Source organism: Apium graveolens, chromosome 6, assembly GCF_009905375.1.
Source record: "Apium graveolens cultivar Ventura chromosome 6, ASM990537v1, whole genome shotgun sequence".
NCBI lineage: Eukaryota > Viridiplantae > Streptophyta > Magnoliopsida > Apiales > Apiaceae > Apium > Apium graveolens.
Genome location: NC_133652.1, coordinates 37233315 through 37256967, shown reverse-complemented (window position 1 = coordinate 37256967; position 23653 = coordinate 37233315). Strand labels below are relative to the sequence as shown.

The window sequence follows — 23653 nt, the reverse complement described above, 5'->3', positions numbered from 1 at the left end:
AAATTTTAAATTTCATGTTTTATATTCAGAAAATAAAAGTTTAATTTAAATTACTTCTGACTGAATCAAAAATAATTAAATATATAATTATTTGAATTAAAATATAAAAATACTTAAACTTTCTTTGAAGCGCATATATATGGGTGTTACTTTTTATATAAGATCCGTAGAAAATCATTATTTAACAAATATAAATACATAATTTATTTTATTTTTCATCATATATAATTACCAAATTTATGATAAAATTTCATAATTTTTTTATTTAAAAAATTATTGTAATTTGATGGAATAGTTTAAAATGGTTTTGTATTATAATCACAATAAAATCACACTTATCCAAAATTATTTCACAATAGAATCAAATTTAAAATCAAGCTTTTTTTTCAAATTTCGATTGTTAAACTTTTTATTATATTTAAATATATAATTATTATTCTACATTAGCAATAAATTTGATAAATTCTATAATATAATCAAGGGTTCTTTAAGAGGGTTCTCTCTTGAAAAAAAAGCATATATATATATATATTTAAAAAAATCATTTTTAACATTTAGTATTATCTTAAGATTATTAGTGATCGTACTTATTTACTGTCTAATTTTTAAAATTGCCTAATTATTACAAAATGATAAAATTTTAACTTATCAAACAAATATTTTAATTTTATATATTTTAATTTAAATAACTTTCAATAAAAAGAATTATTGAATATTATTAATCACTCAACAATAAATAGGTTAATGTTATCATCTAGAAATTTAAATAATTTTATCAAATAATCTTATTCATCACTGTTCAGTTATTACTGAAATTGAGAAAGTTGTGTTCAGATTTAACAAATAAGCCTGAGTTTAGTTACTTTTAAACCACATTGTCTTAGCTTTACACCATCACTTATATTATATACCAACGTAACATAATTCAGTCCTTCAAAACCCCACATGAAAATAAACCACAAAATTTGAAAGAAATATAAAATTGATCAGCAACATCTTCCAAAGCTATATACCGCATTTCTCTACTCTCCAGCTATGTCATCATTCATGCCCTTCCCTTCTTTATACTTGCTAAATGCACATAAGAAACGCAATTCCAAGCAAAATATACATAAGCTTTGAACAACCTCCATTCACTTCGACCAAGTACAGGAAGAGAATTCCTTAAACTTTTTTAGCAAGTATATTATAGTAAAAAAAAATCGCAACTTTTTTTGTTCAAAGTAGCTTTAACAATTCCCTTTGAGAATTATGCTCTTAACATTGCTAACCGTGAAGACCGTGTTGACGAAGAGGAAGATTTGGTGGAGGAAGCTGATTTGTGCTTCTTATGCTTCTGCTTCTTTGGAATATTGGGCATGTCTGTTGGTGGTATATCGGTGAACATGTCAGATGCTGTTTGTCGGCCCAGCCTTTCTCCAAAATCTGTTCCATTAATCCATAAAAAGGAAGAAAGAAGCTTAAACTTTCTTGTAGACTGTATAGGATAGTTTTAACATTATAGAAGTAAGGTAGTAAGCATTACAAGTCCAAAGAGGTGATCATCTTTAGAAAATTCTCAACTTATGGCTTTTCTATCAAACTTGACACACAGATAAACTCCACATTAACAGAGTTGACAATCGTAATCTAAATATGAATTTGGCGTCAATGTGAATCCTTCCAAACAGACAAGTTTAGCCACATAATTGCAGAAGTAAAATTAATTTCCTTGATTAATTTCTGCGAAGTCAAGGTCTATACATTGTACGTAGTTGATTTTACAAGATTCTTAAATCCTACGGGCTCCTTTATGCAGAAAAAGTTGTATGTGATTGCATCTCCAAGGTATAAACTTGATCCAATATATGAACTACATCATTGCAAAATCAACATCAACACTGAAGTTCAACACTCAAATATGACATCTCATTCACACTACCTAAGTGGCAGCTATATCTGTGCGGGCAAACAATACTGGCCCTTGTACTATTTCATCACTATCCATTACTACTAAAAGGAATAAATAACTAATAGACGATATAGAACAAAATACTAACCCGTAATCATGAGTTGAATGATTTACCTAGTTTGGTCCTAGAAACATAAATACTATATCCGTGTATCTGATCCTATGAATGATAATTGATAATTGGATTCTACCAAGTAATAATATATAGTTGTATAATGTATGGCAATGAACCCCTAACAGATTCGACCTATAGTTCTCTGGATTCTTCTTGATAGAGTCTCGTGACATAAAAACCAAGCTCTCCTACATGAGGCAAAAAATCTAAAAAAACTAATACTCCTAACTTACACGGTTGGCTTTATTACATCTACACCATTAGATGACAAATTATCATTTTTCTGTCAACATTCCAACCCGTGAAAAGGTTCCCATCTTCCCTTGTCTGATTATAGACACTGCACATGATCAAATTTAATATATCAACTGCATATTTTTTCTTACAATATGTACCTTGAGAGGACCATGGCGAGAAAGATGAACCGGAATTAGCGATGGACTTGGATGCGAAATCTGGTCCTGTCTTAAATTCATTCATCTACAATTAAAAAGAAGGGGAAAACGAAGAAAAAAGTTAGAATTTTCTATAGAAGGCAAGCGGGATTGTAACGGATTCCCCTGCCCCTACTCACTCACACATTTGACATTTCTGTGCTCAGAGAACCCTCAGACCTCCAACGGAGGAAGAGGTTTCGTATTTATTACAACGGAAACTGCTAATTCGGTGAATATACGTTACCTCACAAGTAAAAATAATCTAAAGGAGAAAATCGTACTTACCCAACTAGGTGCATTGCCAGACTGATCATCCCACCCAATATGTGAAACATGTTTAACATCTGTTGGGTACCCAATTTCCATTTCCATTTCCCTGTCCTTCACAGCTACACAATTTTCTTAATTATTTCCAAATTATCAATACTTGCTAAATAAACTAAAGAAAAAGAAACCAATAAATTGCATAGACAATTAGTTTGTGAGAAAGAAAGAGAGGAGCTTTACCGAAGATTTGAGTTATAAATTTGAGTCCTTTATAAATTCCTCTGATTGAAGTTGGCATGGCGAAAATATGTACAAACTTTGTCGAATTCTTTTCCTCTAAAAACAATTACAACAGAAGCACCACAGAGAACTTGAGGTGTATTTTGATGTTTTTACACCTGATGAGAAAACAAGCATTGGTTAGCAAATGTTTATTTTATATACCATCACCTTTTATCTAACTTCTGAGTCGTTGTCCTTTTAAAAAAGGAGTACTGTAACATGAAAAGATGAGCTTGAGCAACAGATTGTCTGTTGAATAAGATTGGTATATAGGATATGCTCCCATACACCAGGAAAATAAAGTTTTTATGTTCATACACTCCTATATTTTGCACAAACCATGAATACCTTATTAAAAGGAGAGAAGTTTTTACAGAACCCTTCTAAGCACATTCCCCAACTTCATAAATTTCTCGGTATACATGTATTTACAAAACATGCATGCAAGAGAGTGGAATATCAAAATGGGTTGTGGATGGACTGACAAAAGATTCAATCTTTTTGAAACCTCGTTTTGTACAAGAAGATATGAAAACAGAAGAATGGAGAGCTATGGAGTGTGGTTTGAAAAGTGTGTGTGTGTGTAGTTGAGGAGGATGAAGATGAGGATTTTGAGAAGAAGCTAAAAGGTGGACAACCACTAAAAACTCTTAGGAGTAAGATGAGGGCAGGTTTTGAAGAACATGGGACAAATGAATCATTTAGAATTTAGATACACCAGTACTCTATATACTATAGTATTTGTTGCAAGAAATACAGTTTGCTTTATCATACTACATTATTTAAAATATTCGATTATTTGCATAAATAAATTTAAGAGATGATTTAGGGCAAACAATTGTTAACATCATAAAATATATTAATATTCGTCTACGATATAGGCTTCCCGTGTTCACAAAATAAACCCAAATTCAATTGTAGGCGTACCGTAGAATGATACTGCAATACTTTATGCTACAACAATCATATTCCCATAAACAGTCCCCGATAAATTTAGATCAGCTAATCCTCTATACAGGATAAATGGGTTGGTGAGGTTGTTAGGAGAGTTTAATTTGGGATTACAGCCTTTTTACAGATGTTTATCTGTTTCTGACTATTGTGTCCTACTAAAACTTATGGTGTGCCTAAAAGGCTATCATAATTTATTTTATAATCATCCTAAAGGAAAATGTGAGTATCAATATTTAAGAGTGGTCTCCTTTCTTCAAAGTTGACTTGCATATGTTCAGATCAGAAAGCTCCTGTTCGTATTATATGAACAGTACTTAAGATAAATTTTGTGGTTACTACCGCAATTGGATAGTTTATACTACTCCTAATTTGACAATGATTAACAGTAGAACTATAGAAGTTGATAGTAGAAGTTTTTCAGTTAATACAGAGTACCGTTTGAATTCTGCAATTTTTTCAATTAATACCTGGTGCAGTTTGAATTTATTACTGGCAATAATCAGTATCTTTTACCAGATTATATTCGGGACTGTCCATATCAGCCTCTTCAATGTTGTAGTAGTCTTTATTAGTTGTAACTTGTCACAATAAAATTCAAAAAATATCATGCCATTGTAATATGTATAAGATGAACAAGGGAAGAACCGGGAGGAGAAATCTGCGTTGAAATTTCAGTCAACCTTCAAATATTGAAAAATAGAAAATTGGCGAGAATTTTTAAAGAAACTTATTAGCATTATAATCATTTTCTTCTTAAAATGATTTAGGCTCCTATTTATAAAGAATCCGTGTTCCATGGAAACCCTGTGACTGACAATGTGACGAGATATTGTACGATAAAAAAAAATGGTTAATCTGGCAAAAAATATAAAGAAAGAGAGAAAAAGAACCTGTTGCAATGGTTGCGGTGGAAGTGGAGTGCTTGTTGGACGTTTTGGTATGCAGTTTTCCGGCCAGCGATTGAGCACATAAAGCAGCTAGTGCAACAAGTTTGAAAATGGGGTGCAAATAAGCAGGTTGGGTAAATAATTAGTGAATGGAGTGTCGGTCAGGGGCCTGGAGATGGTAACTTTCTATGATTTGCACCCAACATTATTAAGATATGGATGTGCATGAATCTTTTTCACTGGGGTTACATGGCATTGTGCCACATACGCGTTTATCCATAATTCTTCCCACTTTACTCACTGTGAGTCTGTGATGTCACACTGCTGTGCAAATGGATAACCCAATAACAGTATTAAAATTGACTCAAAATTTTATATTTCCGAGAATCACATCAATATTTACTTTTCCATTATTGTATTATTAAATATTTGATATATATTTGTGTGAGTAATAGCAGCCCGATCTATTCACATCAGTGTTGTAAAAAATGTATTAAGCAGGCGTTTAGGCAGCCGATTAACCGGAAGCAGGATGTAAACGCCTCAATTAAAGTTAAACCGGGTTTTTAAACGTTTAGTGAAGTTAAAGCGGGTCAAAATCGGATTAAGTAAGATCAATCGGGTGATTTAAAAATAAATAAATAAAATAAATAAAAAAGCTTCAATTTTACAAATGATGATTGTGGAATTAGTTTTTTAAACTATTACTAAAAATTTAAGATTCGAGCATCTTCATCAACATATTTTATTAATTTTATTATATTTTTTTATTAATGAAAAGTATGTATCAATTATGAATAATAAGATACATACTTTTCACTCAATCTGAAGTTCTGATACTATTTGTTGGGCTTGCAAATTAACTCCACGTTAGCATGATATGGGCCATTGATTGAGTTTTCCTACAATAACAGTTATCACGCGAGTATTGGCATGCCGCCCTATGAAGCTTTGTATGGAAGAAAATACAGATCCCTACCTATTGGGATGAAGTTGGTGAGCGCAAACTGCTAGGCCCAGAATTAAAGCAACAAACGAAAGAGAAAGTGGAAGTGATTCGCAAAAGGCTGATAGCTGCTCAAGATCGACAAAGAAATATGCGGACCAGAGCCGAAAGGATGTGCTATTCGAACCCGGAGATAAAGTGTTGCTAAAGATATCTCCATGGAAAGGTTTAACCAGATTCGGGAAGAAAGGAAAGTTGAGTCCTCGGTATATTGGACCTTTCGAAGTGCTAAGACAAGTTGGAAAAGTGGCATATGAGCTAGCGTTACCTCCGCATATGCAGCATCTTCATAACGTGTTTCACGTTTCTCTTCTGAAGAAATATAATGTCGATGCCAGTCATGTGATCGAGTTGGAACCAATAGAAATTCAGCAAGATCTGTTTTACGTCGAACAACCTGTTCAGATTTTAGATCGAAAAGAGAAGACGCTCAGAAATAAAGTTGTACCTCTAGTTAGAGTATTGTGGAGAAATCCTAAGATAGAGGAATCGACGTGGGAATTAGAAAGTGAAATGCGAGAGAAGTATCCCCATTTATTTGTTTAGACTAGATTCTGAGGACAGAATCCTTTTAAGGGGGTAGATTGCAGCGACTGGGAATTTCGCGACGTGATTAAGATAACGTATAATTTTGTATCGTAATTGTGAATTTATGTGAATAAAATAAAAGGTTAAATGATTATGTGAATTAACTGTTATCGTTGTATAATAGTAACTGGGAACGTAAAGTAACTCGTTCCAGTTTGATGAGTCAGCTAAAAGGCTAATCTGTGTTGTCGGGCCTTCAAGTTGAACGGAACCCGTCTTAAAAAGGGATTAAGGTGTTTAAGCATATGAATACGAATCATGTGTTAAATAGAAATTTTTAAATGAATATTATATTCCAGTTTGACGTGTCAGCTAGTATAGAGAGTATGATTGTGAAGCGTAGTTAAAAACGCTTAGTGTCGGGCCGTCAGTCAGGACGCGACCCGTTACGCGAAAAGTAAATATTAATAAAAAGGGGAAATTTTTATGCTTGAGCATATTTCAAAATGAGTCGTGATATGTGAGTTTATGTTGTTTCCTGTTAATGTGCATGATTATGTGATCTGGAAATTTTAAATAATTTTAAGGGATTTATTTGATTTAAATAAAGTTTATTGAACCTTTATATATTTTTATAAAATTATCTGAGTATGGAAAAAGCGTGAAATTTGCTTTATTATCTTCTAAATAGTCCTGGAGACTTCCTAAAAATGATAGATGAAATTATTTTGTGATCGGCGTCTTTTAAAATGATTTTATAGGGTTACATTTCAATTTTGAGCGTAATCTTGTAAAATTCATATAAAATAAACCGTACGCTCAAAAATTATTTTAAGAATATGGTTAAAAAGATAATTTCTAGATATATATTTTACAAATGTTATTCATATCATTTTCACCTTTTCTGAGGGAGTTATGTATTATCCAAATTCGTTTTTGAGTTTTTGAATAAAAGAAAAGAATTTTCTAGAATTAGTTGGTAAAAGACCATTTTCCCCTTCACTCACTTATAAATATACCCACTCTTCCTTCCTTCCTCCTCTTCCTTCCTTCCTCCCCACTCTCTTATTCCTCTTGGATCACTCTTTCTTTCTCTTTTTTTTCTCTATTTCTCTCGTGAATTTTCTTTGCCTTTCTCTCTCTCTTTCTCACCCGATCTCTCTCTCTCTCTCTCTCTCTCTCTCTCTCTCTCTCTCTCTCTCTCTCTCTCTCTCTTGCATGCAACATCAATTCCTACTTGGAATTTAAAGATCTTGCCATTGATCTTCATCATTTTCAATCCTCTATCTATATACTCTTTGCATGTAAGTATTTAAGAAGGTTTTTGCATCAACATCTTTTGGTTATATCTAAGAAAACATAATTTCTTAGTGTGTGATCTTAAGAGAGTATAGTGCATTAAATTATGTGTTTTTTATGGTTTTGTTTAGATGTTGGTTCGAATTTTGCTAGTAAAAAAGAAGGGTTTGTTTTTTTATTAAGTTTTTCAAATGGTTTTGGTTTAAAAATCCAATTTTTGGTTCGGTTTTTCTTTTAAATAATTTTAATGGCTGAGTTGTGACTTGAACTTGAGTTTATGCTTAATTTTTGAACTTCCATGTCAATCATTATTAGTTAATAGTTAATTTTTGGGCATGCATGTTAATCATTTCTAGTTAATAGATAATTTTTGGACTTGCATGTTGATGATAGGATTTTGGTTCGATTCCATGTAAAAGAAAAAGAGTTTAAAGGGTTTTCTTGTTAAGAATTGAGTGAAGATAAGCTTTAAAGATAAAAATTGACATTGCATGTTAATTTAAGAGTTGCATGTTGTCTTGTTAATTAGGGCCGAATGATGCTTGTTTTTAAGAAAGAATTAGAACAAATAACTTTTTTGATTCGATTCTTTGTGAAAAATGATCGTTATGAAATGATTTATTGAATTTAAATTGTAGTGAAGTTCGGCTTTTGGAGGAAAGAACTCGAATGGGTAGTTTTTGATTTGAACTATATGGTATGCTTGCTTTTGAACTTGCAAGATGATTACTAATATGTGCTATATGATTTATCAAGTTGCATGTAAGATTAAGTGAATGCATGGTGACAATAAGTGGTTGCATGTTGATTTCTTGGCTTTCCATTAATTTGGTTCAAATTTTTGAGTTAAAAAGAAAGGAATAAGTTGTTTGATTGTCGAGTTATTTGTTTGGTATACTGTGTTTTTTATTAGAAATTTGGGATTAAAAACAAAAGGATGAGTCGTTTCGACATAAGGTTATATAAGTAAGGTTTGGATTATTAAGGTATAGTATGTTATGTGATATCGTTGAGTCGTACTATGTGATTCGATGATTAATTGTAAATTTGGAGTATGCGAGTATATCGTAATGCATACTATGAGAACATGATCGAGTATATTCTTGTTATGTGTTATGTGAGTATACTATGATTATGCATGAGTATACGGGTTAAGTGTTATCGCGATATGGGGTAATCGTTAGGCGTTCTGAGAAACGTCGAGTGTCGAGTAACTTGCTGATTAGGGATTCTGTTTTGGATTGTAGATTCGGTTAGCAGAGGCATTTAGGCTAGAAAAGGAAAGGAATCTTAGGTGACAGTAGTTCAGTTTCAGTAAAGAAGGAAAGCGATTTAAGGCAAGTAACTCTGCCTTCTCTTGTGAATTGTTTATCGAGAGGAAACTATTGATGCCATGATTAAATAAAGGATTTTTATTACAATTGTGATATACCTGTTATCGATTCTGAGAAACCCTGATATTGTCTTTTTGACAAATTGATATTAGTCCCTGTTCGATCCTTTGTAGTAACCCTGTTGATTCGTACCCTGAATATCGTATTGTTTCCTTTGTTATCTTATGATACCGTAAACCCTACAAGAACTTTTACATTCTTCCTTATTAATGTCTTGATCAATTTAAATTCTTCATTGACCTGTGAACCCTATCATGAATTGATTGTTGAAACTCTCTTGAATTGGAACTAGTTAACCCTGTTTATCATTTGATCCGGTTCCTTGGTATTGATCCCTGTTTACGCTTGATCCGGTTCCTTGGTATTGATCCCTGTTTACGCTTGATCTGGTTCCTTGGTATTGATCCCTGTTTACGCTTGATCCAGTTCCTTGGTATTGATCATTGTTTATGCTTGATCTGTTCATTTTCCTTAAAATATTGAATTGAATTTAAGAATGATTTTCGACTTGAATAAGTCCGAATGATTTCATATTCTTGGTAATGCTAAAATAAATTTAGTGAACACTTTTCCATTTTCCAATACAAGGTTTTTCAAATGAATTCCTGATGGATTGGATAGAGACGTAAGAGGCTAGTGGAACTAGTCCAGTCACATAAGAGGCTAGCGGGGCTAGTCTAATATAAGGTTATAATGTCATAGGTACCATAACGACCAGATGGAGGTCGGTACGGGCTGATCACCCGTATTATAATTTAAAGATGGATATTCCAATCAAGGGTTCTCTTATATTCTATAAATATGAAAATGTTTATATACTTTGAGCAGTTGCTCCTTATTCTTTAAAAAATGAAATGAAATGAAGTGGAACAACCCGAGTCTTCATTTTGATTGTAATGTTGTGAACCCTGTCACTTTACGTTGATGATAAGATTCAAAGTTTGATTGATTGTTTCCTTCTGTTGAGAAACACTTTGAAGTCCTGCTAATGATTTGAGATGAATGTCGGTTTTCACCCTAACCTGAGCCTTGATTCCTGAAAACCCAAATCCTTCTTCATAATCCTTTCATAGCCAGAGACAAAAATCTGCCACCTAGATATTTAAAGTAGAATGCCTCGTATGTTGATATTAATATTGTTCTGCATTATAGAATTGTTTATATAGTTACTTGCTGAGCTTCTTTGCTCATATAATCTGCTAATTATGGCAATTAAGAAAGAAGATGGCCAGACTTAGGCGCACTGCTCGCCAGAACATTCCTGGCGGTCCCTACCGTGTTGTAGGTTTCCCGATGCCAGAGCAGGTAACTATGTGTGTGTGAGCAAGCGTATGAATTGGAAAGATTGTATAAATTGGATAAGATACAATGAGTTATCTGTCGGTTCCATGTTGGAATCGAATAAATTTGGATTTATTATTATTTTGGGTTGTAATATATTTATTCTGGCTGGTAGTTGTAATCTTGTCTCATACTTAATCCTGTTTAGATCTTATTAGTGTTTATCGACGTTTATTATATCCGCTGTTATTATATTAGTTAATGGTGTGTGGGTCCTAATTTCCTAATCCTGAGATTGAGGGCGTCACAAGATAGTACAATTTAAGACAAAAAAAACATAGTGATTAAGTATCAAAAACAAAAACCTGCTTTGAACCCCAAAAATCCATAACGGAAACGTATTTACAATCCCTAATTTCACCTCTTTATCTCTTCTCTCCATTTAAATCTCATCAGTAAATATGACCATTTTTATTGACGATATCATTGATTCATTTTATTTAATCAAAGAAAGGGGCGCATCTCAAATAGACCAGTATATTTTATACTTTTATCAATTTGGTCCCCATGTTAGATTACTGGTTCAGTCCCTGCACGTAGGTTACCCTAGAATGGGCTTAAAGGGGAGTAGGCAGATAAACCTTCCTGTATGGGCCTAGGTGGAGCCTAAAAGCTAGATAGACTTTTAGTATGGGTCTCTGCATAATGGACGAACAATAAATATTAAGGTTTGGTTATATATATACACGCCTGAAACAAGAGAAAAACGGCGGTAACATTTATATACACAATTTTAAGCACTTGTATTCTCAAATTTATTATTCTAAATTAATTGATTTTCACACTTAAAATGGATGAGGTCAATCCCTCGCATTCTCTTTGTTGCAAGACAGACGAGAGACATTTTTGCACCATTAGAAATGTGGTTGTAACAATTTCAAGAATAAAATTTATTTAAATATATGATTCTTATATAAAGAAATAAGAATGCTTGTGTGTTTTATGGTGGGAACATTCTGCAACAGCTATATACATTGTTGGGAATTCGGATAGGATGACGAGTTGAATACTCTCTACTTTAATCGACCATGACTTAATTAACTTATCTGTCATTTGGATTAATTAAATTCATCACGTCATATTGAAATGATCACATAACCCGTACTGATAATTTTCAAGCACGTAGATTTTGTAGGTAGGATTCAGTGTGTCCCCCATCTATATTATTCATGTAGTATCATTTTTTAATACGAAATATTGAATGATGCAATTCCCTTGACAAGCCTCCCAAGTCCCAGCTAATGATAAAAGAATTATTCAAGGTAAAGTCCTTAATAGTTGTCTCCACGTTTGATCAAGTTTACGAGGCTCATCAGACAACACACAATCAGATTTGCATTTCCTGAATTAGAAGTTGTCCACTACTGGAGATCTTGAAATACTAACTTTTAATACACTACACATTTCATGTATATTGGTAGACCTTTGTATACCTACATTTCTCTTAATAACTTTCATCTTCATCATGTATATTGCACTGGGTTTTGCTTTTTGGTTGTATTTTAGTTTAGTTTTTTCAAACCGTAACTACTTGCGAACCTACTTCCCCAGACTCCCTGAGTATACAATAATAATGTTTTCAATTCCTTATATGAAAAGAAAAGAAAAATAATAGATACTAGCTACTCACTTTTTAGCTGGAGCCTGGAGGAACAATACAATATACAATTATACACAAACACCACGAGACGAGTACTGTGTTGTATGGCTCCCTTTCTTTGAATATTTTTAACATACTTTGCCAATTGCCAGTACTATCATGAGACTGTTGCGAATAGTATGATTATAACTATAAATGCACGGAACATTTAGATTGTGTTTATTGAGGAAATGCATAACAAAACAGGAGGTTATCATCAGCCTATCAGGTATCACCCCAATTAGTTTTTTTGGGAACAAATATTGAAAGACAATCATTAGTAGTAATCAATCTGCAAACTATAATATTGATTGATGTGCAAAGTCACTTTTCTCTTGGATTAGGTAACACCTTTTTCTTCATTTTACCACTATGCTAACAAAAAGAGTACCCTGTCTAAATTTGTTTATGTTGTGCAAGTTTATTTAAGAAATGATCAATCAGCTCAGGAGTCAACCTTGGCTGGCTTGTACAACCTAACAGTAACAATGGAAATAACAAAGTATTGAGTGATACAGTATATAATTGTAGTACCAATTTGGTACCTCTAATAATTTTTATACCGATTTCCTCAACATTCTTAAGAAATTATTTTATACTAGCATATTAATGAAGAACATCAATCAATTTCTCCTCTCCATAAAGCCTTTATTTGAAGTGGCAAACCTGGTCTATCCATAATTAAGGCGAAATATGTCATTTTGGATGAAAAATTTCTCTTCCGCAGCTGGGATCAAGTGAAACATCTGCATCATAATTTTTTTACAATCATTGGACATCCGAAAATAAGCAATTTTAAATAATTACCAAAATCAAAGAAAATATATACAATGTATAGACTTCCAAATTTCAATCAAGTAAAAGCTATGGGGTAAACCAACTGCATATAAAAAAGGCATCAGATAGTGCTGGTCCTCTTTAACATAATTTAGAAGTAGAGTATGTAGCATTTCTGCAGAACTGGTCCACTTTACCACCTCCATGGAAAATAATTAAAATATATTACAGAGAAAAAAGAGAGTAATGTTTTACTATTCATACATATTCTTAAAAGTTCTACTTTTCTTCATCCCATACGCACCCTTGCGGTCGAAACACAAGTAATGTTTTACAATTAATGCATATTCTTAGATGTTTTACTTTTTTCCATCCCATACCCAATTTCCACTAATTCTGGAAAAAATATGTAAAAACCAATCCAATTTTCATTTTCTATTATTTTAGTCTTTACTCAAAGCTACTCTTTAACTTCTAACGTCACCCTATTTACAGAGCATGTCAACTCATTTTGAGTGCGGGAGATGAAAAATACCTGACTAAATCGTAGGGGGTGGTCTTGTCCCGGCAATATTAGGCTGCCACTAACAAAGACCATGATGCCTCCCGGAAAAGAGGAAGGCTGAGTATCAATGGTGCTAATTGCGTGGCGGCATTGGCCGATCGACAACTGATTAATCTTGTTACATATATTGTCAATCCCCTCTAATCTCTGACCTTCAAAACTCAGCATGGACATAGGTTGGTATAGGGAAGATAGAGAGGGCCTATCATTGTCAAATAGATGGTAGTAGTGATCCACAAAGGCCTTCCCTACTGTTTCAACGTGTTCTTCCATCTCTCCCTTACCCCTCCTCCCCCTACAATGTGTGTGTATAATTCGTGTGCAAGTAAAATCTCTTCCTGATCTAGCACGGCAGTAGGAGAAGTGGGAATTGTTGTAAAAGAAAGTGTATATATACAAGTTGAAGTCATAGAACAAGGAGCAAGAAAAGGAGAAAGATGATTAGAATATATGCAAGGGAATCTTCTTTTGCTGCATAACTACGCAGGCATGCTGCATGGATTGAACCACATCTACAAACGCTTTCGGTCATCAAAAGCACTTTTATTTTTCTGTAAACAACCTCAAGCGTTTAACAAATACAGTATGTATCTGTCTAGAAGAATAAAGATTTTGAGTCAGGAAAAAGCAAAAGTTTTGGCTCTGTTGTCAGTAATATCAAAAAACTTGGTCCAGTAATAAACCAATCTTTCTAGTCATTTACAAAGGAAGCAACCTCTAATTGGACCTAGAACTCTACTGCACAAGTAATTACTAAAAAAGCAAAGCAGTTCAAAGTTGCATGTAGCCGTACAAACAAAGCCTTTCTGTATCTCTCTCCCTGATCAATTGCACTCCCAGCTGACATAATTATCTAGGTAAAATCGAAGATAAACCACATTTGGGGTTTTAAATGATCAAGTTCAATGCCTTCAGTTGCACTTACACAAGGGAAAAGAAGAAGCTACACTCAGCAACAAAGAAAAAAGATTTCAGCCTAACAGTACTTTGTTTACAACCCAGAACGACATAAATCTACAGTGCCTAGAACTTCAGTAATTAGCTGCAACTATCATCTAAAAAGACATAAATCTACGGTGCCTAGAACTTCAGTAATTAGCTGCAACTATCATCTAAAAAGAAAACCTATTGTTTACAACCCAGAACAGCATTAATCTACCGTGCCTAGAACTTCAGTAATTAGCTGCAAATATACAGAACCTACGAAGTTCATAAATCTCTACTATTAGAATTTGATAGACAAAGTACGAATGGGAAATAATACTAACAACGATTGGATGAATATTTAATTCATTATCTACATCCTTTTAGCACTTGAAGCATATACACAACAACAAAATTGCAAGCACTACAAGTCTACAACCACTAAGATAGATTCCTCAATCGTTTTAAACTGAGCTATACTTGTCTGTTGTGTTTATATTGCCAATTACATTTATGCAAAGCACGATGAATAGAATTATATTACCTGCGCAAGCGATTGAGGGGCGTTTGGTATATGGTATTACAACCCAGATAGATAACAAAAATCAAAATCTTACTTTTATTTTGTTAGTGTTGGGTTAACAGATTTAAATGGTTGAAATGAGAAACTCATTCTCATTAACCAAGTAACTCATACCCCAAGGATTCCAGATCGTTACCAGTAGCATTTCCTTTTATTTCCATTGCTTATTTCCAATCGTCCTTCCATCAACAATCTATAGGCCCCCCAAGGTAATTTAATGTCTTCGATAAGATATTACCATAGCTGTTGCCTTGTGTACAACTGTGCTCTGTAGATAAGACCAAAGATTGCATTTCAGGGCACAAACAACTCCTACAAATAAAAGAATAAAAATACAACATTGACCTCGTGACAAGGATAGAAACAAGCCCATAAATTTTACAATCTTCAATTTGATGTTCAGATTTCTGATGCACGTCATTTCCAAATATGATTGACTTGGCATATAAGATCTGAACAAATCTGAACATAGTACTGGCAACAGGCAAAATAAAATGAGTAATACAGGAAACAACTAAATTTGCCTGTAAAATAGAATCAAATACTCTGCCTAACTAAAGGGGAAGCACTCCAGCAATATCACACCTTTGGAAGGTTAAGAATTCAGGTCTTAATGGAGAAATGTGTGTGTAGTACTAAGTAGGGAAAAAACCTTTCCTGCCTTCCAAAAGATGAAAATAAATAAATAAAACTGCCCAAATATATTGACAAGATGTCATGTACAACTTTTTCATATTATGGTCACAGGCTCGCAAAAGCTTACAGCAAATTAAGCTCTATCCAATTTGAGATTGAATAATTATGGCACTAACATCACGCAAACATAGGCATTTTCCTAATTATGATTATTCACTTCCCCGGAAACACTAAGAAAATACAGAAACACTGCCCCTAATAACCAAACAAGGCCTGCTCTTCTGACACAGTTGGGGGTGACAAGAAGTTTTTACCAGTTACTAAAACATCAAGTCATCAACATATATATAGGACGGGTATTCGATAATCTGCTTGGAAAAATCATTGATCACCTAGTCCAGAAGTTTAGCTACAGCAATAAACATCGACTTAACACTTGGTTGCTCAAAAAGATGTCACGCATGACGCAACTAAACTTGCAAAGTGAAAATGTTCCACTATTCTAACAATAAACTGCAGAGAAGTTTACTGTACAATACCGCAAGTAAGACCAACTTTTTCAAAATTCCAATACAAATGAATGAGATGTGAAATTTTGAATGCGGGTGGTCAATATTTGGAGATTCTATAGAGACAAGGGTTAAAAAATGGACCTCTCATTATATGTGCTACGGGAAAGAAAGTAACGCCAGTACCACTGCAAAACTCTGACCATCAGAGGCATTGAAGTCTTAAATATTTAGAATGATGACTCCAGAGACTTGGGTAAATTGCAAAAATAATTGACATTCATCTATCTGAAACTAGATATCAAACGCTTGTAATTTTTCAAATCAGGTTTGAGTCCCATCTTCAACATTTCGTCGTGAAGTTTCATGGCTTTTTTCAAGTTATTTTCAAGGCAGAGTCCACTAATCATAGTAGAAAAACTCTCCCCATTCAGCAAATTATGAGTTCTCATGTAATCAAATATTTTAAGTGCTTCTTCAACTCTCATTTCTTTCAAGAGCACCCTAACAAGGACATTATATGCATTTGTATCCAAGGTACCTTTTAAATGTTCCAACCTATGATGTAAATCAATAGCTGAATCAATCTGTCTGCTAGAGCAATAATGCTTAATCAAAGAGGAAGAACAAAACGGATCTGGCACGTATCCTTTTTCCAAAATTCTAGTTAAAAGGTCCTCTGCTTCTCTCCATCGTCGATTTTTACATTGAGAAATGATGTATTTAGACAGTTCTGATAAACTAGGGAAAAAACCTCTTTCAATGATGTCTTTCAAAAGTTCACTAATTTTCTCCGTTGGATCTTCCTTGCAAAGAACATTCAAAAATAACGTATAACAGCTACAATTTGCAACAGTCCCCCTTTCCAACATCTTGTCATGTATCATAATAGCGTCCTTAACTCTGCCTTCTCTGGAAAATGCCCTTAACATGCACTCATATGTAACATCATTTAACTTAACCTTTTCATCAGAAGCTCTATCGAAAAACAACTCTGCTGCATATGTTTTCCCCGCATTAGAAAGTTTCTGAATTACAGAATCATATTCCGATAGAGGAAGTTTTGGAATGTATCCATTTTTCACCATAGAATCTATTATAACTTCAATCATCTCAACATATTTATGTTGACAAGCCCCATCAAGAATTGAGCTGTATGTACCAAAACCTGGCTCAAGTTTTTTATCAACCATCTCACTAAGGCGATGACTAGAAGCTCCAAAATCCCCACGTCTACTATAACCTTCTATTACCAAATTATACATCAAAGAATTACAAACACCCATATCGATAACTTGTCCAATTTTCTCAAAATTCCCATCCTTCGACAGACACCGCGCAACTACAGACCACGTAAACTGACTAACTAAAACCCCATTACGCAACATAGAGGCATAAAAACACCAAAACAATCCAATCTCATTACTTTCTTGTAACAAATTGAGCAACCCATTACAACTATAATCCGAAACAACATACCCAAAATCTTTAACTTTTCGCAAAACTTCTAAGGCTTCTAAAAACAACCCATTTTTCGAATAACAATCAACAACAGAACTAAGCACAACAGAGTGACAATCAGTACCTGTACATGATACAACCAATGAATCCACAATTTGAGTAGGTGGGTGAGCTTGAATTAATGAATCCAAAATGGGTCTTGCGGGTTGAGACAACCCGAACCGAATCAATGTCTGGGCTAATTTGCATTCAACTCTTAAATCAGCTTGAAACCCTAGATTATTCTTGGCCCAATTAAAGAAATAGAGGGAGACTTGTGGGTTTGATTGGGTTTTGTGGAGGATTTGAAGGAAGAGATGTGGGGTCAGTTTTGTGGAAAGATTTAAGGAAATGAGAAGGTGGGGCCAGTTGGTTCTTTGTAAGAGAATAGAGGAGATTTGAGAAACGAGGTGGGTTTGTTTGATTTGTGTTCTCCAGTTTGAAGATGGTTTTGTGGTTGGTGTTGTTAAGGATGAAAAGTGTAATGATTTAAAGTAGAGGTTTGGTCTGAGAAGAAACATTTTACGTGATCAACTGCTAGTACTGTCTCAGTCTCACCATTGCTAAGTTCAACTGCTAGTAGTGTCTCGGTCTCACCATTGCTAAGTTAGCATTCCACTTCCACACAAGTCATTTGATATCCAAATTACGAGAATATATAATTAAATTTCCGGAAAATAATTCTCATGATAAATGGGCGGCCGCGGCAACGTCAAAGCGAAAAGAAAACGAGACTCCATCCGAATAAAAAATTTGTACAGGTTTCATTGTAGATTTGGCTCGAAGATCATTATTTATCTTAATTTAATAATTTAGTTAAAATCGGAAACTAAAATTACATAAAATTGAAAAATGATTAGGTGAGTAAAACTCGTTTGGGCTTAAATATATTTAGTAAAACCTGATATTTGGTTCAAGAAATTATATTGAAATCTTACTTGTATTTTTCAAAATCTAAAAAAATATAAAGAATCATATGAGATTTAATCATGATTCAAATAACAAATTTTACTAATATGTTGAAGATTATAACAAAGTCTACTTATCTATGTTATTATTTTTCAATTTTAAGTAATTTATATCTCGAATTTTAATAAAATAATCAAATTAAGTTATTGATAATCACTTTGAGTTAAATTTGCAACAAGTGACCTCAATTTCTGCGACTAATTCTGAAACTCCATCCGAGTTCAGTATATTTTGTAATCTCAATTATTGGAAAAAATTTGGAAGTGACCGAAACATAATTAATTTGAAAATGATCTAAAATAGCTTGTTATTAATTGTTTTTACTTCTAACATATTTTTATTTAATTTTACATAATTTTAATTAGACCTGAAATTATTTACAAGTGTAGCATGAACTTAGATATAGCAAATTGCAAAATATTCTCGACCAACTTCAATGAGGGTGACAACGTTATGTGGCATCCTTGTGAGTTGAGACTTGAAAGATGTTATTGGGGTGCCAAATATATTGGCATGAGTGTAAATTTGGGGTGTCAACAAAAAGTTGACATCTTAAAGTAGAATGTCAACTTAATTTGTGGTCGCAATGTGGTCTAAATGGTGTATAAAATATCATTTTTCTAATATATTTTTATTAATTGTCCGCTAGCCGCCGCCTCCCTCCTCTCTCCCCTCTCCTAGGATTTGTTCATTTTGAAGTAAATCGAGGGGTTTTCCACTGGTTCACTGGTTTTCTCCAGTGGAAAGCCCCGATCCCTTTATTTTCTTTTATTCTGTTTGATTTCTTTTCAATAAAACCCATTTTTTTTGGGTATTTGTGTGTCTCTCCTTTTGGAGTGTGTGTTTGTCTCTCCTTTTGGAGTGTTTGTTATGTTTTTGTTTTGTCATGCTTGGGTTAATCTGGTATTGGATCTGTTGAGGACGAAATTGCTGATATTTTTGGTGATCTGCAAAACCTGTATCAAATCTAAAACAGTGATGATTATTGCAAGAGCTCACCTTTCACAAGTAAAGATTGTTCATCTTTTACGGGTTTATACTTTCGGCATGTCTATAACTGGTATCCGGCATGTAGATAGCTGGGGTGCTTTCGGCATGTCTATAGCTGGTGTCCGGCATGTAGATAGCTGGGATGCCGCTTCTCCAATCTCATTTTATGCGATTGTTGTTTCTGAACATTGGGCTAACCATAGTTTTTACGTGATATGGTCAATTGCGATGTTGTTATTTTCAAAGATGCTGGTGCAATTTGGATCGCTTGGGATGTCTTTGATTTCGTTTTTAGTTTCAAGAATTTTTAAATTCTATGTGTTAAACGATCAGGAAACAAATCATCTAATTGATTTTAGTATGTTATTTGTTTCATCACCTGGTTGTATCGACAGTTGGGGGTTTGTCCCGGCTGTATTATATTCAATTTAATGAAATTTTCTGCATTTGTCAAAAAAAAATATATATTTTTATTGAGCATTTTTTTATTAAATTAGTGAAGTTGACATTTTGGGATGCCAATTATTGGAGTGTTTTTTTAAAGAAGAGTGCTAAAAAGGATACTGAAGAGAGAGAATTTAAAATATAATATTTTTGATTATATGATAAAATTACCAGCTTGAGAGGTGCCAAGAACCATCGGAGATGCTGTTAACCCCGGCGCTAGGCACCGGAAAATGTGACAGGAGAATAAAACTTATATCCATAATTATTTATTGCATGCATATCTGTAATTTAGGGGAAGCAATCATGTTTGTAACATGCATTTTTATAATGAATCTTGAGAATTGTTTGAAGGAGCGGGAATAAAAAATAATAATACAGAAAGATATGAGCACTATTGTTTATATTAATTTTTGAGAAATGAACGGGAGAGGCAATCTCTGTAGGCTGTAGTTTTCATCATCTTATATCAACGTTTGTGTGATTTATTTGCAAAGCTCATACGACCCATCTCAAAACATCTCCAACAGGGGTTGTTTAGTGGCATGACACATTTACTTGTCTACCTATTGAAAGGTTGTTTATTAAGATTGTCAACTCTTGACAACTTCCTAAATTAGCAAAAAGTCATAAAAAAATCTAAATTGTCAAAATTTGGCAACTTCCTATATTATTCAACTCATTTTTATATTGAATTAAATATAAAATTAATATAGAGGGAGCACATGAGTAATCTTTAAAATTACTTAATTATTGGAGCAAATTTTTAATAAATATTGTAAAGAGTGACATGAATGTGAGAAAAAATTAAAAAATAATATATTTAATAATTTGTTTAATTTAACAACTTTATTGATAATCTCTATTGGAAATATCCTCGTAACAATGAAAAAAGAAATAGAAAACAAACTTGAATCAAATAAACAGTTGTTTTCGTGAATGGCAGACGATCAATTCCATATTTCTTGCCATGTGTGTCGTATATTTATATTCAGCAAGTACGTTATACATGCAAGACGTGCACTTATTCTTGATCAAAATACATCTAATTCAGTTTTTAGAGCCCATAACATCCAAGAACCTTACTTTTTCCTATCATTATGGCGATCTCAATCCATCCTCCCAACAAAACTCTTGCACAAGATCTCAAAACCGGCGCCTTGCCAAGTGATGCTGCAAAGTAACCGGCCCCTAACATCGACAAAGAAGCCGAAAACGCCACTGCGACAAACCTTAGTACATGGTGTCTTACACATAATGCAGCAAGTATTGGAACAAATCCTCCGATAACATATGCTAGTGATGCAGCCAAACTTATTTCAGTTGGACTTGGGGATGGCGCTCTTTTTCAAACCCTACCATTTCTCTGATCACGGTCATTTTGAGCCTCTACAACATCTACTTGTGTATAGACAGATATGAATTCTGCAGTTGCTATGGCTAAGGCTCCGGCTATTAATCCTACAAGACTGGTGATAACTAAATCCTTAGTATTATCTATAGTAACAGTCATCCCCATCACCAGTATTGACGAAGACATTATGCCTTCGTTGCATCCAAGCACAACTCCTCGAAGCCATTGTGCTCGTTGAGAGTAGTCGAAACGTTTCTCATTTTGAGGATCCACATTGGCCTCAATATCGCTCTCATTAGTCGAATGCACTTTCAACAAGTTTGACATTCTGTTGTGATAATTAAAAGATGATAAAATGTTTCAGAGATAGACCAAAAGGGGGACTGGCCAAGAGGCCGAAAAGAGGATGATACAACTACAGATTGTGTGGAAGGCATAGAGGCTTTAAATGGTATATATAGACAGATTTTAGCAGAATATTCTTTCTAGAAACCAAATCAAATTACACCCAACTGTACAGTTGTTAGCTTTGGATCACTAAAAGATTTGTTACCGCATATATACATCTAATATTTTTTAGAACTCATGCCTGCATCAACACCAGTCCGTCTTCATTAATTATATGGGTTAAACTACAACGTGGGCTAACAGATAATATTTTAATATGATTTGTATGTGATCCCGAAGCAACAAATTCTTTTCGAATCGTTTATATATTATAATAATATAATATACTGTTATTTTTGAATCCATTAATTGAGGAAACATGCTTGCCGAAGACTACTCCAGATTTTAGAGCATCTGCCTGCATGTGTTTATTTTCTCAGCTTTTGTAAACCTTACTGCTCGATTTGTGCGTACTTCTTATGCACTACAGTTAAACTTAGATCATGAATGAAAACTTTATTCATTGAGTTTGTGTAGTGTGTGGACACATGCTAAGTACTAAAATTTATAAAATTTGGGGTGTTTTGATGGATGTATTTGTTGTAAAAGCAGGGGGTCCATCATTATTAAGAAGTATTGACCAATTAAAACAAGTTAAAATGATAGAAGTTTGTGTTTAGTGTGTACCCATGGACACCCAGCAGAAAAACCGTATAAAGATTTTGGAACCAGAAGAAATGAATAATTTGCCCGAGTTTATTCGTTTATCGAGTTATCTACTGTATTTCTGGATTGCACGTGCATGACATTGTGGTTCATCCTATCATGTACATTCATATATTCGGAGAGAATCTCTTGAACAACCAAGTTAATTTCAAGCTGGTTTTTTCTCTTATTTATGGATGAGAAATTAATTCTTATTTTTGTGTCATATGATTTATTCATTTGACTTATTTGAAGACATACTTTTGAATATTCATATCTTGTACATTTCTTATAGCCCATAACATTCAAGAACCTTCCTTTTTCCTATCATAATGGCTATCTCAATCCATCCTCCCATCAACACTCTTGCACAAGATCTTAGTACCGGTGCCTTCCCAAGTGATGCTGCAAAGTAACCCGCCCCTAGCATCGACAAAGAAGCCGAAAACGCCACTGCAATAAACCTCAACACATAGTGTCTTACAAAAAATGCAGTAATTATTGGAACAAACCCTCCGATCAAATAGGTGATTGATGCAGATAAACCTATTTGAGTTGGACTTGGGGCTGATGCCCGTCCAACTCTATCACTTCTTCTGTCACGTTCATTTTGAGCCTCTACGACATCTATTTGTGTGTAGACAGATATGAATTCCGCAGTTGCTATAGCTAAAGCTCCAGCAATTAAACCTACAAGACCTGTGACAACTAGATCATTAGTGTCGTCTATAAACACAGTCATCCCCATCACCAATATGGACGAAGTCATTACGCCTTCGTTGCATCCAAGCACAACTCCTCGAAGCCATTGTGCTCGTTGAGAGTAGTCGAAGCATTTCTCGTGTTGATGATTAATGTTGGCCTCAACATCGTTCTCGTTAGTCGAATACACTTTCATCATGGCCATTTGTTTATGATGAAGATCTTAAAATTAGAGATTAATGGAAATCAGATTCGGAAAAGATCGAAAAGAAGAGTTACATGAAGCAATTCGATCTGCAGATCACATATGCTAGTGAGATGGAAGGCATAAAAGCTTGGGATGGTGTTTATATAGAGAATTAATGCGAGGAAGATATTATTAAGAGAAACAAAATTAAAACGTACTTATCAAAATTAAGAGCACCTAACATTTACACTTGTTAATTTTTAGACCACTTATCAACCGATTTGCCGCGCTAGTACAAAATTTAAATGCAGATGTTTAGAC

The 23653-nt window shown here is 33.8% G+C and overlaps 5 protein-coding genes across 15 annotated transcripts; all 5 read right to left on the bottom strand.

Moving 5' to 3' along the window:
- Positions 1-929: 929 nt before the first annotated feature.
- Positions 930-5083, bottom strand: LOC141668920 (CRIB domain-containing protein RIC10-like). 2 transcript variants are annotated; one of them, XM_074475983.1, is made up of 5 exons: positions 4897-5083; positions 3011-3168; positions 2789-2892; positions 2462-2546; positions 930-1425 (listed from the first exon to the last, which is right to left on the bottom strand). In XM_074475983.1, the coding sequence occupies exons 2-5, from the start codon at positions 3066-3068 to the stop codon at positions 1250-1252; spliced, it is 423 nt and encodes a 140-aa protein (XP_074332084.1). In that variant the 5' UTR covers positions 3069-3168; positions 4897-5083; the 3' UTR covers positions 930-1249. The 2 variants fall into 2 exon arrangements, with proteins under 2 accessions (XP_074332084.1, XP_074332083.1); XM_074475982.1 differs by lacking the exon at positions 4897-5083 and adding an exon at positions 3401-3750.
- LOC141664911 (nuclear transport factor 2A-like) lies at positions 4240-13715 on the bottom strand. Its single transcript, XM_074470870.1, has 3 exons — positions 13413-13715; positions 6168-6296; positions 4240-4296 (listed from the first exon to the last, which is right to left on the bottom strand). The coding sequence occupies exons 1-3, from the start codon at positions 13713-13715 to the stop codon at positions 4240-4242; spliced, it is 489 nt and encodes a 162-aa protein (XP_074326971.1).
- Positions 12584-18211, bottom strand: LOC141664286 (pentatricopeptide repeat-containing protein At4g21170-like). 10 transcript variants are annotated; one of them, XR_012551947.1, is made up of 4 exons: positions 16636-18211; positions 15295-15423; positions 15064-15217; positions 12584-12846 (listed from the first exon to the last, which is right to left on the bottom strand). XR_012551947.1 is itself a non-coding variant. In XM_074470209.1 (4 exons), the coding sequence occupies exons 1-3, from the start codon at positions 18113-18115 to the stop codon at positions 15135-15137; spliced, it is 1692 nt and encodes a 563-aa protein (XP_074326310.1). In that variant the 5' UTR covers positions 18116-18211; the 3' UTR covers positions 12584-12846; positions 15086-15134. The 10 variants fall into 10 exon arrangements, 2 of the variants coding, with proteins under 2 accessions (XP_074326310.1, XP_074326311.1); XM_074470209.1 differs by having other exon boundaries at positions 15086-15217; XR_012551942.1 differs by having other exon boundaries at positions 14984-15217; positions 15295-18211.
- A 2843-nt stretch (positions 18212-21054) lies between these two features.
- Positions 21055-21678, bottom strand: LOC141664909 (vacuolar iron transporter homolog 2-like). The gene is made up of 2 exons (XM_074470869.1): positions 21357-21678; positions 21055-21218 (listed from the first exon to the last, which is right to left on the bottom strand). Exons 1-2 carry the CDS (start codon positions 21676-21678, stop codon positions 21055-21057), a joined length of 486 nt encoding a protein of 161 aa, XP_074326970.1.
- A 1054-nt stretch (positions 21679-22732) lies between these two features.
- Positions 22733-23350, bottom strand: LOC141664908 (vacuolar iron transporter homolog 2-like). The gene has a single exon (XM_074470868.1). It carries the CDS (start codon positions 23348-23350, stop codon positions 22733-22735), a length of 618 nt encoding a protein of 205 aa, XP_074326969.1.
- Positions 23351-23653: the final 303 nt, after the last annotated feature.

Coding starts and splice junctions, on each gene's coding strand:
- LOC141668920 (XM_074475983.1), bottom strand. CDS start 3,068: ATGCCAACTTCAATCAGAGGAATTTATAAAGGACTCAAATTTATAACT. Junction 2,547..2,788: donor CTGGCAATGCACCTAGTTGG/GTAAGTACGATT, acceptor TTTTAATTGTAG/ATGAATGAATTTAAGACAGG. Junction 1,426..2,461: donor CTCGCCATGGTCCTCTCAAG/GTACATATTGTA, acceptor TTAATGGAACAG/ATTTTGGAGAAAGGCTGGGC.
- LOC141664911 (XM_074470870.1), bottom strand. CDS start 13,715: ATGGAAGAACACGTTGAAACAGTAGGGAAGGCCTTTGTGGATCACTAC. Junction 6,297..13,412: donor ACCCCCTACGATTTAGTCAG/GTATTTTTCATC, acceptor AAATCTGAACAG/GTTGTTCGACGTAAAACAGA. Junction 4,297..6,167: donor AAGATGCTGCATATGCGGAG/GTAACGCTAGCT, acceptor TAATACGAACAG/GAGCTTTCTGATCTGAACAT.
- LOC141664286 (XM_074470209.1), bottom strand. CDS start 18,115: ATGTTTCTTCTCAGACCAAACCTCTACTTTAAATCATTACACTTTTCA. Junction 15,424..16,635: donor TAGGTTGGAACATTTAAAAG/GTACCTTGGATA, acceptor GCCTGTTGCCAG/TACTATGTTCAGATTTGTTC. Junction 15,218..15,294: donor GTTTCTATCCTTGTCACGAG/GTCAATGTTGTA, acceptor TCTTATCTACAG/AGCACAGTTGTACACAAGGC.
- LOC141664909 (XM_074470869.1), bottom strand. CDS start 21,678: ATGTCAAACTTGTTGAAAGTGCATTCGACTAATGAGAGCGATATTGAG. Junction 21,219..21,356: donor TGACCGTGATCAGAGAAATG/GTAGGGTTTGAA, acceptor GGTTTGTCGCAG/TGGCGTTTTCGGCTTCTTTG.
- LOC141664908 (XM_074470868.1), bottom strand. CDS start 23,350: ATGGCCATGATGAAAGTGTATTCGACTAACGAGAACGATGTTGAGGCC.